Source organism: Scardinius erythrophthalmus (genome assembly GCF_964197995.2).
Source record: "Scardinius erythrophthalmus genome assembly, chromosome: 3".
Classification (NCBI taxonomy): Eukaryota; Metazoa; Chordata; class Actinopteri; order Cypriniformes; family Leuciscidae; genus Scardinius; species Scardinius erythrophthalmus.
This window is the reverse complement of record NC_138223.1, coordinates 17,643,428-17,663,971: the sequence shown is the minus strand read 5'-3', so window position 1 is coordinate 17,663,971 and position 20,544 is coordinate 17,643,428. Positions and strand designations below refer to the sequence as shown.

Below are 20,544 nucleotides of genomic sequence, written 5' to 3'. Positions count from 1 at the left end.
TTTCTGAGAATATAGTTCCAGTATGTATACGGTTAGAAGATGGCTGTGTCCCATGTGACCTTGTTATTTGTACACGCTGTGACTATACAAATCACAACATGTAAATAGGAAAATGTTGGCGTTATTTAGTCACTTATTGGGAGCAGTATGCTAGCTGTAGCCGTTTACCTCCAGTCTTTGTGCTAAGCTAGGCTAACGGTGGGTGCGTCAGACAGAGTTACGGCACGCATGGAGATGAAAATGGTATGTCTGGACTTATCTAACTCTGGGGGATACGGTGAATAAGCTAAAGTCCCAAAAAGTCGGCGTGTTTCTTTGAGACGTTACAGTACTCTCTCAATATTCGAAGTGCAAACCGAGACCATAGCCACAACTAAACTGTCCAGAGATGGATATTAGGAGACAGATTGTATTTATGCAGCCTAATTTGCACGCATCAGGGAGCACGTGTTTTACTTACTCGATATTTTTTATAAAAACAGCAAAACGACAGTTGAGTCGAGTGTAAGTGTAGCAGTGGAAATTGGAATATTCTATGCTTATTTTATCCTCACGCTACGTCATGGCGATATCGCGAGACAGTCTCGCGAGATCTCGTGGCACGTCACACCCTTAGTGATTTGTTTTTTTATTTTATGTGTTTGTGCATATGTGTGTAATCAGAAGCTGTAAAAATTTGTGAGTACATGAATGTGGCTTTTGAATGTGTGTTTGTGTGTGTGTGTAAGAGACAGAGTGCGAGAGAGCACAGTGCTTTAGAAGTAGATTGTGGGACATAATAAAAGATAAATCAGAGAGACTCAGTCATAAGCTCTCAGTGTATGCTTGTATGTGTATGTGTGTGTGTGCCTTTGAGATTAATAGTGATTTCAGCATGCTGAATTCTGAATTATTGAAACATGGGGAAAGTGAATAAAGATTTATGACTCTTTGAGGCTCAGAAAGAGTTTCATAAACATGCCCTCTATCAGAGAAAAAAGTCACCCACATCATCATTAGGGGTGGGAGATATTGACAAAAATGAATATCTCGATATTTTTTTCCAATATCTCGATATCGATATTCAGACGATATTTTTGCCATCCTTCAAAGAAATGTGTGCAAACTGGCAAAGAAGGTCCAGTTGGTCTTTTGACTTGCTGCATTTTACCTATGTAGGCTATAAAAGAAACAATAAAGGAGCTAACTAAACAGAATCTGAGGAAGCCCCTATCGTTTTCCACTTACAAAAAAAAAAAAAAAAAAAAAACGGAACTAGGCACCTTTTGCAACAGTGATTATTAAATCAAACAACAATATTGTTGATGATAAATTCAAAGTAAAAAAAATATATATTTTCAAAACGCTATAAATCCATCCATTTTTTTCCCCAAAACGCTATAAATCCATCCACCCCCCCCCCCCCCCCCCCAAAAAAAAAAATTGGACGGTTTGTCTTTTGAAAAAAGTCTTTTGTCTTTTATTTTTCGTGTACATTTATGAGGAAAAAACAATATTACGTGTCAGTTCTCCATTATGGACGCGAGTGCTCTGAAAGTGGCAAAAAGACTAAAGACTTTCAAACTTTCACAGAGATCTCAAAATAAAAATCACAAAGCCTTTCTTTAAAACGAATTTCGTTTTGTATTAATTGTATCTTAATTTTAATAAATTTTTCATTGACCAATTTCCTGGATTTAATACATTAAATTAAATATAAATTATTAATTAAAGGCGCCGGTGCTTAAACTGGAGATTATATCATCATGAACCGAACCGTAGCCTACTCGCCTCACAGGCCTAAAAAATGTGAAATATTTTTACAGAAAGCTGGTTCTAAACAAAACCATCCAAAACAAAATAAAACTATGTAGCCTAATAAATGTGCATTTCTCCGGTGCGTTCACTAGCCTACTGCGAAGATCGCGAGTCATAGCCTATCGTCAACTTCATCTTTGCAGCCGACACAGAAATTAATAAACAATTTAAAATGTCTTATTGCAATATTTTACATATTCATAATCGTTACTTTTGGTGGATCTTTGAGGCAGCTTTTTAGGTTTATGGCGTTTTGGAAAAGAGCTCTTCACGTAACGTTTCACCAAGGCACAGCGGCCCTTCAGCACATAAGAAAAAAATAAGAGAAAAAGCACGGACTTACTAATTTCGAAACTTTGATGTGGTTGAACAGGTGAAACAGTCACAAATTCCTCTGCAACTCAAATCTTCTCAATACGAGTTATGAAGGAAGAGAACAGCATTACAGTTTTCAGCGCGTCCTCTGATTGCTGTGTTCTGACCGAAAAAGTGCGTGCAGGAGCACATGCGCAAACGGTTTGTAAAATGTCCTTTTGTAAAATGACATATGATAAAATAAAAATAATTCATATATCATTTTAAAAACGGTTTTGTGCATGTGCTTCTGTGCGCACTATTTCGAATTTACTTATGCGTTTTTGACGACGCGGGACCATGGGCTGGGCCACTCGGAGGTTGCTTCCGCGAATAGTACTGCCCTACAGTATTAAAAATCGCTACATATAATTGTTTAGAAGGTTATTGTGTGCGTTATTTGTTTTCTCTTTAACTTCTTTCAGCTCTTTTCATGTTTGGGGGGTCGGATTGTACAAATTATGAAATATTCGATATCTCAATTTTGCATATCGTCCAGACAACAATTTGGATATTATCGTTTAAACGATATATCGCCCACCTCTAATCATCATTATAAATCAAAAACTCCCTTTAAAGTTTTTCTGCTCTTTTGTGAGAGTGAGAGTGAGAGAGCATAGGCGGAGTTAAGGGCGGGGCCAGCTGAAATCTGATTGGCCCATTTAATGCCCCTGTGCTGACATATTATCGGCAATGGGATGCCAAACCAGAGAGCCTCTGGCCGAAACTACACCTTCCAGCTGAACGATCTCGACCGTGCAGGCCAATTTGAACTATCCAGCATGCACTACAAATTCTGTGAACTTGTGGCTGGAGTGAACTGCACAACCCCTTCAAACTCTCCTTAGAATTCTCAAAGTCAAACACCCCAAACAGCAAGGTGTTTAGTTGAAAGAGTCTTTTAAACTTCAGAAGTTGCTCCAGTTGCTGGAGGGCATTCTGAAACAGATTCAGTCTAAAACAACACAAAAAAAGTGGACATGCAATGATATTAGAATTCTGGTTGATAATTATTTTTATTGGTAATTAAATTATGATAAATGACCCATATTAAAATTCCACAATATTTTGTCAAAAATAAATGAAAGATAAAACACAAAAAATAATTGTTTGAAATTCTGCAGGTAAATTTAGGCATCACAATATTATAATGAACAGAAAGTGGATAGTCATTTCGTTATTTGCTTTACATTACATTTTAGAAGATATTAAATTATATGTAAATGTAAAAATAGAGGAAATGAGCATGCACAATTAAATATCCAATTTTAGTAAATACTGATAAATGAAAATTTACATTTTATGGCACAGATATATTGTGCATTCCTATAAAAAAATCAGCCGAGTTACATAATTTTTACATTTTTGTATGCTGGAGCATTAATTGTTATGTTGTGTCTTAAAGAGTTAGTTCACCCCAAAATAAAAATGTTGCCATCATTTACTCACCTCATGTTGTTGCAAACCCATAGGAATTTAGTTCATCTTCGAAACACAATTGAAGACTCGCAAGAGCCAATTAAGTTTTTTTCATGAGTGTCAAGCCATATTTTATGTGTTGAGTCTAAATTAAATCTGTCTCTTCTGAAGATTTAGGATTAAACTGCTCAATTCATACAATATGGATTACATTAATGATGTTTTGATGAACTTTTTGAAGCTGGAACATGTTTTGGCTGTGGACTTACAATGAATAGTCAAAAATGTGAAAAAAAAAAGAAAAAAGTATTTGTGTGCCAAATGAACGAAAGTCTTATTGGTTTGCCATTCTTGGTAAAATGAGAATGTATCTTACCAAATGTCGATCAACCACGCTGCATGAAAACGTAGTTATTTGGTCTCTCATTGTAAGGAGGAAAATAAAAAAAGGGGTCAGTTGTTTTTTCCCTCTCTACATGCCACCAAAATACATTAGGAAGAATGTGAGGCATAAAAATAGGAGAGATGGGAAGAGATAGAGTGATTGAAATAGGAAGAGACACAGGGAGGAATGGGGAGAGCGAGATGGTGGGGGGTTACATGTTCGTGTCTTTCTAATTGTGTGTCATTACTGTGAGACTCCCTGATTTGAGGGTTCAGGCAGACTCTCATTTAGAGAGAAAGAAAGAAAGAGAGAGAGAGGTTGCTGTTCTCATTACTGGACACACAGAGCTGCAGGGGTTGATGGGAGCTCGTAAGGTCATGCCATGCCAGACAGAAATTGCCAGAACGAGTCTGAGGCATGCAAGCATCTCTGTGCCATAATTTATTGCCAAACTCCACCAAGTGTGTACCACGTCCTGCAGCACAATCAAGTAAGAAAAATGCCATATGGCATTATAGATTATCGGAGGGAGAGTGAGGGTGACAGCAAGCGTGTGTGTTGGGGGAGGGATTGGATATCAGCTCGTAAAGTAACGCAGTCTATCTTAGAGTAACTCTTAGAGTAAGTTAAGTTCATGGCTGCAGGAAATGAACTTGGAAATTTGCTGACTTTACTTGTCACTCTCTATCAAATATGGATTCAGACACTTCAGCCACACTTGAAACTCTCTGATCGGCATAGCATTAGATGACAACACATCACACCAAGTGGCGTTCATTTTAAAGAGAGACAGCCCAAGCGCATTTTTGATTCAAAACATGTTTGTTAGGTTTCAAAGAGGTTGTTCGTGAGAAAATGATGTCCATGATCTTTTGAAATAAAAGAGATTCTCAAACTATGAAAACACATACTGAAACATTCATGACTCAACTTCCTGCCCCTTCCCGACTCTAAAATCCTTTTATTGAAACTAAGCTGGGAAAATGCCTGACGTCACAGAGATGTATACTTTAACGCGTGGTCGCCCACATTTACACGCCAACGCCACCACCTATTCAGTGTTTAGGCACTTGATCAGCCCAGTCATGGTGAGGTGATGAAGTAGAATAGATACTATTGTTCTTAACTGCTGCAAAGTATGAGACTGAAATGAAGGAATGTTGGTCAAACCTGACTGTGTATATTAGGGATGGGAAATGATGACATAACTGATAAGTGTTCACACTCAGTATATTCTTTCGAAGTTTCAAACTGAGTGGTTGAAGTTTGTCATCTCTAAAAAATAACAACGTTGGATTATGTTTTAGAATTCATATCTGATACTCTTGGCATGAATGTTCTGCACATTGATTGGTAAATTGACTTGCAGCCAACTACATATTGCACACACATCATGGGTTCTTTAAGGAACTGAAAAGCTAATGAGTGAGTAACGGCACCCCTGATGGTCACCCTCAGATGTTCACAAACTAGAGTGGCCACACATTGGTTATGCTGAAATAGCTAATGGGTCATTAAGTGGTTAAGATTAGCATATGATCAAATGGATCATGCTAAACAATGAAATAACTGAGGAGTTGACTAGAAGCATGAGCACATTCTGCACTATAAATTCAAAATGAAATACTTAAAAGAAAGAGTTCACTCAAAAACACACATTCTCATCATTTATACCCTCTTGTTTTCTTCTGTGGAACACAAAAGAGTTAGTTTAAATAGCATTGATATGGTCAAATAGCACAATGACCTTTTTCAAAATATTTTATTTTGTGTTCCACAGAAGTCAGTGCATGTCTAGAGTGACATGAGGGCGATTAATCATAATTGGGTGAACTATCCCTTTAAAAAAAAAACATGCAAAATGATTGCCTTAAAGTATCTAAGCTAGCATAATTATTTAACTAAAAGTAAATGTGAATTAGGAATCATATGTCTTTTCTTTTTTGTGAAGTAGTTGTCAGATATACACACTCACATGATTGACTGGCAGACTGACTGTTTACCATATACACAAATTTCCTTGCAGCGTTGTTGAAAGTCATGCATCTAAGACGCATACTCATTTGACCAGAAATTTACTGGTAGCTTGATTACATGGTCATTTGATCACACATACGCACACACTGGTACTGTGGGCATATGTCCATATGTTCCTGTTTATAATGTGGGACATCTGCTCAAAACCCTCCTGTTCACTTTAGTTAAGCAGCCATCAATCACTCAGACAAAGAAAGAGAGAGTTTTTAAGCTATGTGTGTGTTTATGAGCATAAGGAGGAAGACCGAGTGTGCGACTGTGTGTTTGACTGAGTGGCATTGTTGAGTGTTTATGTAAGTTTAATGAGACAGTGGCTGTACAGTGCTTTATTTTTAATAAGGTAAAGATGTTCAGTGCAGACAGGCCATATATAACTATCTGTGTGTGTGTGTGTGTGTGTGTGTGTGGGAGAGGGAAAGAGGACAGATGCATTAAGCTGTTGTAGGAGGCATTTGCAGAGCTCCACATGTGTCTCCTCAAGAGTATTGTCACTGGATTTTCATCCTATGCTGTCATGCCTCTGTTTTTAATGTTACACACTACACAATACACAACTATTGGCACTTTCGGATATGTGAACATTTTTGAAACAAACTGCCTTAAAATACACTTTTACATTGTCACTCTTTAATATATCCAGCAGAATATATACAGAAGATTTTACATTTTCACCACAATGTATTCTCCAAGTTGTGATTCCAAAATGTCTGTAAAATGACATTTTTTACATATTTGAAAATAAATTAGTTGATTCATTTGTCTTGCTAAGGCTAAGTTCAAATCTACAATTTGTGGATAATAAATACACACAATAATATGTTCACACTTTTTGCAGATTTTGGCAAATTACTCGCTTGTTTGGAAAAGATGCATAATAAAAATATGAATAATTTTAAATAACAATAATACAATAAATAAGTGATAACTTTATTTTCACACAATAAATATTGAAATGGTTCATCTTTATTGCACTCTCAGTTTAGATCTTCATTACTTTAGACTTGTAATAATTAATATTTTGTGTAGATTTTATGGTCTAGGATAAAATAATTAATTAGCCATTTGAAAAGTAGCTGAAATAAATGATCAAATTTCAAGAGACTTTAAATGTGACGGTGTGACCTTCATATGACAAAATCCAAAAGTTTAAATCTGGGTGCATAAAAGTGCCTGAAGTTAAAGAAACACCCACATACACTCATTCTTTCTTTGGCGAGTGATTAACTGGTTCCATGGTCAAACACACACAACAGTCAATATTCTCTATTAAACATTATGGATTTGTTTTTCAATGTCATCGACTTCATTACACAGACATGATTCATTACACAGACATGATTCAGAGACCAGCAAGATTGTCAAGAGATATGATGGATCATTTAATCTGGGTTCAGCCGTATCAGTTTCTCTGCTTTTTGAGCTGTAAGACATATTTGTTATTAATGAAAATATTTTGCTAAACTAACCCTAGAAAATATTCCTTAATTTCATAATAACTTCTCATGGTTAAAGACAACATGTCATTACACAGCATTCACAACTCATTGTCGGACAGAATATATTACATAAACAAACTGCCTTAAAATACACTTTTACATTGTCACTCTTTAATATATCCAGCAGAATATATACAGAAGATTTTACATTTTCAACAGTCCGCAATCTGTGTGAGGTAGAATTAGGTTCACACTAGATGTGTTTTTACGTTTGTCTGTAGTATTTTTAATGCAGATGAACGTCTTTCAGACCACGAGAGCCACGTGTGAAGTTAAAAGTAGGTCATCCTTGACGTTGCTCGAGATCTTTACGTTCTGCTTTCTTCTGTTTGAGCACAAGAACACACTCTGTGCTGCATGTTCTCAGTTGGTTTGGAAAGGAGAAAGTTATTACTGTTTGATAAAAGATTATGTGTTTTTTTAGAATAATGTGTAGCGATGCACAAGAACACCAACAGCATTTGTTAAGAAAATAAATGGTCAATTTTGATTTCCTGTTATTTTTGTATTACAACAAAAGTGACCTTTAGCTGTAATATTAACATTCTCTTTACTTGCTCTTTGTGTGTCCTTCCTACTTTAGGTGTGCGCGTCAGAGAGGAACTCCATGGCTCTAAGGTGTGCGAGACGCAACTTCAGCGAGTCAGTGCAGAGGTCATCAGGGTCATCGGCGGTCATGTGGTCCACACGCCTACTTTTCCTCTTCGCCCTCTTCACACCCGTCACGCTCGGTAGGACGCACACACACACACAAAAGCCAATTATTTCCTTGTTGTGTTGTTTTCGCGAGATGGATAAATGAGATGTCTTACTGCTTTTATTTGATTAGTTGGCCCCCCAACCTTGAAGTGCAGGCTGTCAAATGAAGACGAGCCAAATGAGAGCGAAGCGTTGCTCTCAAATCTTCAGTGGAAATTCCACAAAGTTTGTGCGTCTTATTAAAAGTTTTGGAAACTATTAATTGAGACATCTCTTCTTGAAGCAATAAATGATTCATGAGCAATCACAGAATTTCACAACCGCTGCACATCCGTTATGATCAAAACATTCACACATACGCGAAAACACGCTCAAGCACATACGGAGGAGAGAAATTTGAAACACACAAACAAAAACAACTCCAAAGCCTTTTAATAGATGGCTGCATTTTTCCAAACACCACGGTGAAATGTGAAATATAGCTGGATTATTTTCCCTTGAACGAGCCTTTTTATGGGCCGATCCATAACTATAAAAATTGTGTGTGAACCTGTTAAAAGTGCGTGAGATCGAGTGCAGATGTAAGAGGATCTGACAGATCAATAATCAGAGATGCAGACGTCTAGACGCTCACTGTGTGTGCACCACATGTCAGCGCGACCCCGTGTGTGCGAGCCGTTCCCTCAAGGGGACCTTTGGCGTAACGTTTTGAGCTCAGAGGACACTGGGGAATTGGCCATTTGGGGAACGTTTTAAAAACATCAGGGCAATGTTCGGCTCCCTCATCGACGTTCTCTGTATCTCAGTAACACACACGTTCATTCAGCCGCGCTCCTTTTTTCTCACTGTCATCGATTGCCTCTTTTCTCTGGCACTCACCTTCCACCAGTCTCAAGGGCGCTGAAACACAGTTCCACCTCGACAGCAGCCGTCCTCCCTGCACTCAATCCTGTTTAAACCAATAACCTACATTATACCATACGCCGTTTCAGTTCTATGCATCAGCCCTGCCCACACACTTATTCACCATCATTTCTGCTGGCCTTTGCTTTCAATTAGAATCAGAATGGTTATTCTGTGTGTGTATGTGTTGTTAAATCTCAACGGAAACGATTGCGGTGGTGACAGCTTAATGCTGGATCCTGATTGGACGATGATTTGCTTTCTCTACTGTCAGTACGTATGCTAATCAGAAGCGGAATATGAAATTAACTCATGCACACGGTCAAGTGTCATTCACATCCCTTAGATTAATTTCATAAGAGCGAGTGTGTTTGAGTGTGTCTGTATCTGTCTCTGTCTGTGTACGCATTAGAATGCAGTTTATTGTGTTGGTGTTTGTCTATGGCTATACGTCATGCGGGGAAAGGAGTGTGTTGCTACGGTAACAGGAAAGGGGTGGCGGTAAAGAATGTAATTTTTGATTTAAGTGTCTGTGTGTGTGTAATTTAAAGAAAGGTTATTACTGAGGACATGATAACTAGATAGATGTGACTTTTGGATGCGGATATGAGATCTTTCTATTGTATAATGAAAGAATTGTTTTGCTCACAATAACTGCATTTATTCCTTTTCTACATGCCGTCTCCCTCTAACAGACTCAAAAACTGGATTATTTTATGTTTGAGAGAGAGCGTACGTGAATGAAAAATGTGTTTAAATTTGTTGCATAGTTTGTTCAATGCAATATTTTTTTTCTCTTTGCAGTTTTAAGTCGTGCTCCAGTGCCGATGGCTGTGGTGCGTCGAGAGCTGTCGTGTGAGGGTTATCCTATCGAACTGCGCTGCCCGGGCACCGATGTCATTATGATCGAGAGCGCCAATTACGGGCGCACAGATGACAAGATCTGTGACTCGGACCCCGCTCAAATGGAGAACACTCGCTGCTATCTGCCTGATGCCTACAAGATTATGGGCCTCAGGTACAGAGATACATTCACATGCTTTGTACTCTATTGTTGTCTCAGAGGTTGTATTCTATGTGCGTCTTTGTATAGTGTGTATCAGTGTATGGCTACGAACACACTGCAGCTAAATGAGTCATTCCAATGAAGGAGGGACTATTTGTGACTATTTTTTCCCCTTCTGTTGATCACAAAATAAGATATTTTGAAGAATGTTGGTAACTAAAGAGTTTGGACTTCCAAAGTAATTTTTTTCCCATACTATGGACGTCAATGGGGCCCATAAACTATTTGGTTACCCATATTCTTTGAAATATCTTCTTTTGTGTTCAGCAGAAGAAATATATTCATACAGGTTTGGAACCACTCGAGGATGAGTAAATGAGAACAGAATTTTCATTTTTGGGCAAACTATCCCTTTTTAACACCAAATTTATGCTGTGATAAAGTGTGTATTGGTTTGCGCATTCACACTGGATCAGTCACATTTATATAAACACATCAATTTATATGAACACATTAAGTAAATCACAGCTTATTTACTTTATTTACTTGAGTTTTAAGGAGACAAATTCATGTTGTTGGCTATTGAATGCTAATGATAGGAGATAGATTAAAGCAAAACAGAAATACTTAAAAAAAGCACATCTAAATAAAATGACAGAAGCACATAACAAAATTACTAAAACTTAAACCAAAATTAAAATGAAAGAAAAATAAATAAATAAAAGCTAATTCAAAATATAATAGTAATATAAATAGTTTTTAAATAATACTAAAATAACACTGGCCATAACTTGACTGGAACCCCTAGTCCAGGTATGAAATGACCGCCTCAGCCAATATGGCCACCGCCTCAACATCAAGAAAACTGAATACTTGGAGACCAATTCGTCTGATGGCAATATCCTGGTCAATGGCGAGGGCCTGACGAAGATGAACAGCTTTAAGTACCCAGGATCGTGTCTGCAAATTGACGGTGGTATTAATGACGATGCGTGTGGGAGGGTGAATGTGTCCTGGATGTGCTGGAAAGAAGTGAGTCCAATCCATCTCAAGTCAAAGATATACCAAATGGTACATACATCTGTGCTGTATGGAGTCAAATTCTGGAGATCTCATAAAGATGTACATGCGCCGATGGATTGCTGGTGTGTCTCTCTTTGACTATTGCTGTAATGATACAATTTGGTGGCAAATTGGTGTTTTGCCAATTATGGAAAAAATGGTGTCTTCAGTGGTATTGGCACGTCCTACAAGCGGTACCAGACACTGTTGCTGACACTGCCTACCACTTCATGGTGGATGGCAAACGACCACGCAGATGACCAATGCATAGATGGGAGGATATAATGGAACCACCCGAATGGTGCACTCAACTTTGCGAAATGACGTGCCATGATGCAAAGAGAGGACTCCGCACAAGTGTACAATACGAGAGGATGAAGAAGAAGATAACATTTTGAGTTTGAAACACCTTGTCACATATCTTCGAAAACATTCAGTATAATTTATTGGTAAAAATAAAGAATTGATTTAATTTAGCACAATTTAGTACATTAACACTAATTGTGTCTGACATTATGTGTCTGATAGAATGCTTAAAACTTAAAAATACCACATTCTACAACCAAATTCATTGCTGAAACATTCAAGCAGTGACAATTGCAGTTTCATTAAATATGAGTAGCATGTACAGACCCAAACTAAACTAGTTGGTAATGCCGCTATTGAGTTATCACGCTGTCAAGTCTTGGAGTGTATCCTGCATTCCAAAGCACATGGAATAATAATTTAGGGGATTTATTCCAGTATTTAAATGTGGTTGTCTCCCAAAACTTTGCAGTGTGTATGTGGCCTGTGTGTTATGTTTCAGTTGAGCACAATGTGGAGAGCTAAACTGTCAACACTTTGATTTGTGGGCATAATTAGCACATAAGAGTGCGATAAAAAAAAACAGGAAAAAGATACTGTGCTTCAAAAGCAGGTGTTCACCATGCAGAACAATGCCAGTGTATATCTCTACAGCAGTTTTTTCAACAGCTCAAGGAATTAATCAGATATACTCATTTGAGATTGTCCACATTACATAACACCCCAAACATGAGCCCTCAACATTTTAGCCACCCTTTTTGCATTTTTTAATGTAGTTTGGCAGGACAAATGAATTCTTTGCCTCCAAACCGAGCTACAGAGAAAAACAGAACCCATGCAGAACAAACCCCATTAGCAACTGCGTCATCACAAGAAACATTATCGTTTCAGTTCCGATATGATGTCGAGAGCACAGCCTGCTATCCATCTGACCTTGACTTTGACTGGGGACGACAGCCTAGCACCCCGTGGCACAAGAACAAAGATGTAGAGAAATGGGCTACATATGATAATTATCACAAACTATGAACGGATGTGTCATGCTGTGTAACGCCATTCCTTGCCCTCATAAAACATTCATAAAAATGGTGGCTTCTACTGTACGGTTTTAATTTTGAACTGGACAGATTTGATTATACAGTTTTTTGTTCATTCAGAATTTGCTCTGTGTGTGTGTGTGTGTGTGTGTGTGTGTGTGTGTGTGTGTGTGTAATCAGGGGAAACGTGTAAGGCATAGAGCACCATATCCTGCCCTGAGGTTGCCTGTTATACCACCTGCCAGCTGCCCCACACACACACACACACACACACACACACACACACACACACACACACTGCCTCAGGATAGACCAGACTGTAAGATCCAATTAGTAAGGCCATAGACCATGCCCAGAGTCAATGTGGAGGAAATTACCATTTATGAGTTCTCTTTCATACACACACGCACATATACCTGTAACACACGCATCTCACATTCTCTTGTGAGAGACAATTTAGATGTTTGGATGCTGGCAGCCTGCTTTTATCAACACACAAGAGATACATTTTTCAGTTTATATAACTCTGAGCTACTAATGTGCAAGGCACGCTTTGAATGTAGCAGTGTATAATTCCCATAGAGGAATTAGGAAACATTCCATGAAACAGAAGACGAGAAAGATTTCGCCTTTTTTCTCTCTCTCTCTCTCTCTGTCCTGCTCCGCTGCTTTTTATAGAAGCTGTGGCTGGAATCACACATCATTTATCATTCTCCACCTCATCTCCCGCTCTCCCTCTCTCTCTATCACTCGCTCTCTCTCATTTTGTCTGACCTTTACATCTCACTCAGTTTGGGCTAATGTATTCACAGAGTGTGTGTGTATGTGTGTGCCATGGCGGGCTAATGCTCTAATCAATGAGGGAAGGTAATTGGAAGGTGATTGTTTGGGAGCCCCTTATCCAAGATCTATTGGCAGACATAATATATTACACAAAGAGATTTCAACTAGCAGGTCTGATGCAATTCAGAGGAGAGAGAATAGAACTGATTTCAGATGCTGCATGCTAAACAGTTGTTCCAGAAATGAAAACGGCAAGAGAGCCTGTCATTGGTCAGGATATTTGATTTTCGCCTATCATTGATCATGTTACATTGCATGTGGAAATGTTGTTGGTTTGGTTAAAAATGACAATTCCATCAAATCTCATATTTATCCCAAATCTAATGAAAAAGTACTGTAATGAAAAATATAACTGTAATGCAAAAAAGTATACAGTATATCAAATATTTAAGCACTGACTAATATTAAAGGGATAGTTCACCAAAAAATGAACATTCTGTCATAAATGACTCGCCCTCATGTAGTTCCTAACCGGTTAAAAATATCTTCATTTGTGTTACGAAGATGAATGAAAGTCTTACCGGTTAGGAACGACATGAGAGTGAGTAATTTATGATATAATTTTCAACTAACACTTTAATTAACAACATGTAATTATTTATAGGTTTGGGGTTAGGAATAGGGTTTGGTTTAGTGTTAGTTGCATATAATTATTATAATAAGTATAAATTTTTTACATTTTAAAGTTCTGTACACTATTTTAAGGTGTCCGTTACAGTCTAATTATACATTTAAGTACTGAGTAATAATAATGCTGTAGTTATTAATAATAATAATAATAACTACATGTACTTACTATAGGGTTAGGGTTAGTAATAGGGGTTGGTTTAGGGTTAGTTTCACGTAATTACTGTATGCATCATTTATAGTTATTATAAATTATAAAATATTATTAAAATTACTACAGTAACTAATTATAACGTGTAACAAGGACAACGTAAAATAAAGTGTTACTAATAATTCTACTACACTATGTACATGTAACATACAGTATGTAACAAGGACACTGTAAAATAAACTGTTACCACAGTTTGTACTTAATTTAATTAGTTTATTTTAATCATTGGCTCCAGTCTCCCGCGACCCGAGAGGATAAGTGGTATGGAGAATGGATGGATGGATGATTTTAATCAAATTATTCTGTCCATACTGGAGGCTTTTAATTACAGTATTACAGAATAAAAATTATATTTTTTTTACATTACAGTAAGAGATTTTAGTGATGAATGTGCTTAACTGTCATGACAATAATGTCAATAACTAACTAACTTAATAAATACATACAATGTTGCATATATGCCTAATCTAATTTCTTATTTTTGAGGTTTTGAGGTTTTAAAATATTTTTATATTTTGAGGTAAAAATAAGACCAAAAATGTTTGACAAGGTTGACAAAATTATTATAAAAATATTTTTGTGTATAGATTTCACTATATATTCGTTTAGTAAATATAGTATATGCATTTAGATCTCCTCTCTTCTCTGAAAATGAAAATAAAATAGTGAGTACTCGCCTTACTGTACTGTATGCGTGTACTGAACATTTACACATTTGTCATTTACAGATAAAATGTGTAAATAATAAAACTAGCAATTGCAAGTATTCAATGCAAGTTCATTCAAATTCATTGGTGTGCTGCTCATGCTTATTTATTTATTGATTAGAGATTCCTTTCATAATCTTCAATTGATTGTGAGGAAAGGGGGTTTGTGGTTTTCCCAAGCTGTGATATAAATAAAAGTAACTGACTGTTTCCAAAAGGGACGAACCATACAGTGTTTTCCCAACTTACTATTTGAAAATTTCATGGGTTCTTTCTTTAAGCCTATTTTATCTTACTGTTGTTGACATTTTACATATTTACTCAGTGATCTGTTCAAAGTATAGGGACAATGTGAAAATCTTTCTTAAAGCATATGGTAATTGAATTAATGACAGATATGTATTTGTTGCTGTGAGTGTCAACAGTCGAACCCATCATCTTGGCATTGCTAGCGTCATGCTCTACTGTTTGAGCTACAAGGACTCATAGCTATAAAAACCCCTCCTTGCAGGACTCATGTCATCAAAATAGATGATTACTAAACCTGACATGACATCCTGTGTGTGTTTGTGAGCAAAATAGGAAATAAATTATTAACACACTTAGGAAACCATCAGAAATCTCAAGTCAGGTGACTTTTTTCAAGGCCAGTGTCTCTGTACATCTGGGTGATGCTGATATATTCATGTGACACACACACTGCCCCAGTTCATTCAGTCATCTCCTCATTGCAGCCTGTCTGATCGGACCATTCTCATACACCCAAACAACTGTGAACACAAATCTTAAAAGCACAATACCTTGGACAAAATATAGGGTGGGACATTGAATGGCTGTTTTGTGCATGCAAATCTTTACCTCTAATGAAAAAGACAAAAGAATCTCCTCTTCTGTCCTCTCCTCCTAAATTAGGTCATATCTGAGTGTAGCACAATGCCATCCAAGAGCTGTCGCCCCGGAAACCAGAGATGCCCCACAGCACTCTGGGAGTATGACTGTCACACTCACTCAGCACAGCAATTAGGGCCCACACATACACACACACACACACACATAGTCAAACTGTAACACACACTTAACATACCTGCATCTGTATACACAAATATACTGTAAAAAATGTCAAGAGACCAATCTTATACATTATTCCACTGTCTGACAGCTTAAAAAAAAGTAAGAGGCAAAACACAAACCCACACGAACACACACCTGAGTCTGTGAGACTGCTGCTTGTCATCATATAATGATTTTGTGAAGCTAATCTTGGAAACTTAAGAAACTGAAGTATGTGTATGTGTGCATTTTGAGTGCCCCATGGGTTCGGATTGGAAGGTTTCCATGGTTACCCGTTGAGCGAGATATAACTGAGCTTTAAGATTCTTGTGTGTGTTTGTACATGTGTCAGTTGTGTTGTGTGTGTGTGTGTGTGTGTGTGTCCATTTGTATTTCTATAGGGTGTAATAATCATGAAATATGACAGAGATGTCATGTGGTGGTCATCCGTATATGTGTGCATGTGTTCCTGCCAAGCAGGATATGTCAAAATTGTTTTTTCCTCTGCCTTTTTTCTTCTTCTTTTTTTCCCCCTGCCAGAATTCGTTCTGCTCTGTATTTTCAGCCCTACATGTACATACGACATACATATAAATTACATTTAAACAACAGCATGTGTTCCTGGGCCTTCGGGGGAGCCCACATTTTGAGTCTTTCAGCTTCATTGAGATTGTTGAGTAAAAGTATCTTTTTTTTTTCTTTCATTTGATGAAAATGGTATTTCAGGGCTCATTAACTTTTATTGTACATATTGAACGAGTACATATGGTTCATATGCCTAATGTCAGATTGATATTGAATGAATTGAACAAATAGCCTTGCTTTATCTGTCTGCATAAATTGTTCTCTCTTTCTCTCTCAGGTGTAACAACCGAACTCAGTGTGCGGTCGTTGCTGGCCCGGATGTTTTTCCTGACCCGTGTCCTGGAACGTACAAATACCTTGAGGTTCAGTATGAGTGTGTGCCATACAGTAAGTTCTCACACACGTACAGATTTAATTTAAGCTTTTTACAACATCGCTATTGCTATTTCTCATACGTAGGGATTTGAACAAATCTCTAACTTTAAGTATTAAACTTTGATGCATTACTCATTCCTTTGTGCTTCAGGCTATAGACATGAATTATATCTTAAATTGTGCGGTAGTTCTTCTGAGAGATCTTTGTATGCTTCAGACTATTCTGTGAATATTCTGGGCTAAATTCAAGTTCAGCTCAATCAACAGCATTTGGGGCATAGTGTTGATTACCACAAAAAAACATTTTGGTTCATCCCTTGAGGTTACAGTGAGGCACCTACAAGTGAATGGGGCCAATTTTGGGTGGTTATAATTTAATGAAAGCACCTGCATCAATTCTTCTGTTATTTAACCTTACAAAGTTTTAAACAAAGATGTAACACTAGTTTTAAGTTTACTTTAACTAAAACTTTACACAGAAAAGGATTACAAGTGATTTTTTTCACACTGAAATCTTGTCTATATATTTGAAACAGTAAGGTTTTTAACATTTATAAATTTACCCCATTTACTTTCCCTGTAAGTGCCTCAATGTAATGCTTCTTTTTTTAATTAAGTCAAAATACATGGGTTTGGTAAATACATTTTTGGGTAATTACAATTATGCCACAAATGCTGTCAGCTGTGCATAACTTGTATTGAGCCCAAAATATTCCAATAAGATTTTTCATTTGGTGGGTGATAAAATGAAAAACGCCATAAACGTATTTTGAAAGAGGGATTCAAGTCATGTCCAAGGACCAGGGCCGGTTGCATAAACTGCTTAGACTAGTCTTAAAAAAAAAAAATTCTTCAAGACTAGTCCCAACTTTTTAAAGTCAGTTACATAAGGTAGATCTGTCTAATTTGAATCAGAAAAGTAAGTCTGATTACCTCTTGACTAATTTCTAAATGGTCAAATTAGTCCTTAAAGGAGAACTCTGGTCAATTTTAACATTGAGCTCATTTTTTTGTACATTTGGAGTGCTGTCAATACAGAGAACAACGACAAAAATCGGTGTTGCCTACACCGATTAAAATTTGCACCCTGTTGACTTCAATGGGGCAAGTTTTAAACCTGCTTTTAGCCTCTTAACATCCTTGATGTGTCATTACAAGTGCACAGAAAATGTGAGTGATTCCTTCAGAGTGATCACGGGTGAATCTGACTGCAGTAGATGTGAAAGATATGTATAAAAATGATGTTATTTAAGCCACAAATACCTGTGTTTACATCCTGTTTTCGGTTGAAGTCCAAAGTAGTCGATTGCCGAGTTCACGCGCGTGATCATTGGTAACTAAACCTATGCGCGTGAACTCGGCAATCGACTACTTTGGACTTCAACCGAAAACAGGATGTAAACACAGGTATTTGCGCTGGCTTAAATAACATCATTTTTATACATATCTTTCACATCTACTGCAGTCAGATTCACTCGTGTTCACTCAGAAGGAATCACTCACATTTTCTGTGCACTTGTAATGACACATCAAGGATGTTAAGAGGCTAAAAGCAGGTTTAAAACTTGCCCCATTGAAGTCAACAGGGTGCAAATTTTAAAAATAGAATAACTCGGTGTAGGCAACACCGATTTTTGTCGTTGTTCTCTGTATTGACAGCACTCCAAATGTACAAAAAAATGATCTCAATGTTAAAATTGACCGGAGTTCTCCTTTAAGACACAGTCTGAAAATAGTGGCTAAGTTTATGCAACTGGCAACATGATATCATACTTGAGGGTGGGCTCTTTTAACTTAACCAACGTCCAATACCACATAACAAACCATTTAAAACCCATCAGAACACCTTAACAACTACATAGCAACCACAGACAATATCCAGGTTTAAAAATCAAGTTATAATTACTACAACATAACCCTTTTGGCATTTTTTTTTTTCAATTAATGCATTATTGGGCTCATTTATAAACCCTTTTACTAGTGCAGATAGCGGCCTCAGGTTGTTTGGAACAAATGTTCCGGGTTTTAGTAAAGCTCTACATCGAGCTCTATAATCATTTGTGGCATAATGTTGATTACCACAGAAAATGATTTCACTTTGTACCTTAAATCTTTTTTTTCAAATCGAAACGATAGAAACACATGAAATGTGAAGATTACATTTAAAAAAGAAAAGAAAATGAATTATTCAGTGAAATCCTGTTTATTATTTGAGCTGTGAAGTTCTATAAATTGTCCTTTTGAGGTGAAAATACTTCTTCCCCTGTAATTCCTGATGTAATTCCTATGTGATTCCTGTAAACAGTGCTTTACAGATAGTTACGTCATGTCCCTTTCTGGTATTATTGCACATATAGTGTGATATTTATCAGGTTTACTGGCTTTACTGAGGTAAAGTCGTCATGACAAGCAAGTTGAAATATTGGATGTAACTTTAGCCAGATGGCCAGTACACGGTTCGCATGCCAACACATATAATGTTTGAGTCGTGTGGCTGTACTTTTTTTTTTGCCTGGCCCTCTGTACTTTAAGTGCCTTATTTTTTGGTGTTCAAACTGTGGTAATAGACGTTAATAATGACATTATGCCATAAATAATTTCTATAGAGCTTGAACATTCAAGACGGGAATTTTCTGAAATTTGGCCCTCACAAGTACTCACTCACATGTACCCATACAAAGAGCCTTAGTCCACAGTAATGACTCCATTAGTTTTTTATTCACTATGGCACTGTCAAATTTACTTCTCAAGTTGATTAGAAACTACTTTCCTAACAGCTTAGGATTGCAGTGATACCTGCCACCTCAATCAGATCTGTCACCAAAAATGAACTTGTATCTGACAGAAAAATACATATGAATGAACTTGTGTTGCATTTGTCTGCTGTTGTCGGGCCTTGTCCCTTGCCATGACTCACGGGAAAAGAGCCTGTCAATCATCTGAGGGCAGAGTGATATGGTTTCAAGTTCTCACGGTTTCTGTGGGGTTGGTGTACCAATCTGGGGTGGCCATGGCAACGGTGACGATAAATCAGTATCGTATGACTGCGGCACTGGCAGCAGGAAAAGCCTGAATACACTTACACACTTTGTCTCCCCTACACATTCAAACACACACACACACACACACTGATTCACAAATGGGTGGAATAGCAGAGACATTGTGGAATTTCTTGCACAGAGCTAAATGACACAAAGGACACACAGGCAGGATGCACACACGGTACTTTTTGTCCTTTTGACCATAAATCGTCCTGCGCATAGGGGTCATGGAGTGTGTGTGAGTGTTCATAAGTGCATACATGTGTGTTTGTGACCATCTGGTCAAAAAAAGCCTAAAACATTTTTTTTCCACAGGCCCACTAATTAGTGGGGAGGTCCATCATACGGACGAACACACACATAAACAGTCTCACATACACACACACATGCAGGTAATTTAATTACTTCGGGCTTAGAAACCCTTGGGAACATGTTCCAAATGTTTTCTTGAGGTTTTTCTGGCTTTCTCTTCTCCCCTGTGATGGAGGAGTTGGCAGAACTCCAGTCAACCTTTCTGCTTTGGCCTCAATGTGGGACGTCTGTTTTACCTACACACTCAGAAAACTTCACTTCATATAGATACTCAGTACCTGCTCCTTAGATC

The 20,544-nt window shown here is 37.4% G+C and overlaps 1 protein-coding gene across 1 annotated transcript in view; it reads left to right on the top strand.

Annotated features, from left to right (window-relative positions):
• The window catches only part of adgrl3.1 (adhesion G protein-coupled receptor L3.1), a 121,538-nt gene that overhangs the window by 25,644 nt on the left and 75,350 nt on the right, over positions 1–20,544 (top strand). The window contains exons 2-4 of the mRNA XM_081361732.1: positions 8,072–8,219; positions 9,895–10,108; positions 16,802–16,911. Coding sequence (XP_081217858.1) covers positions 8,096–8,219; positions 9,895–10,108; positions 16,802–16,911 — 448 coding nt within the window. The 5' untranslated portion in view covers positions 8,072–8,095. The remainder of the gene's footprint in view (positions 1–8,071; positions 8,220–9,894; positions 10,109–16,801; positions 16,912–20,544) is intronic.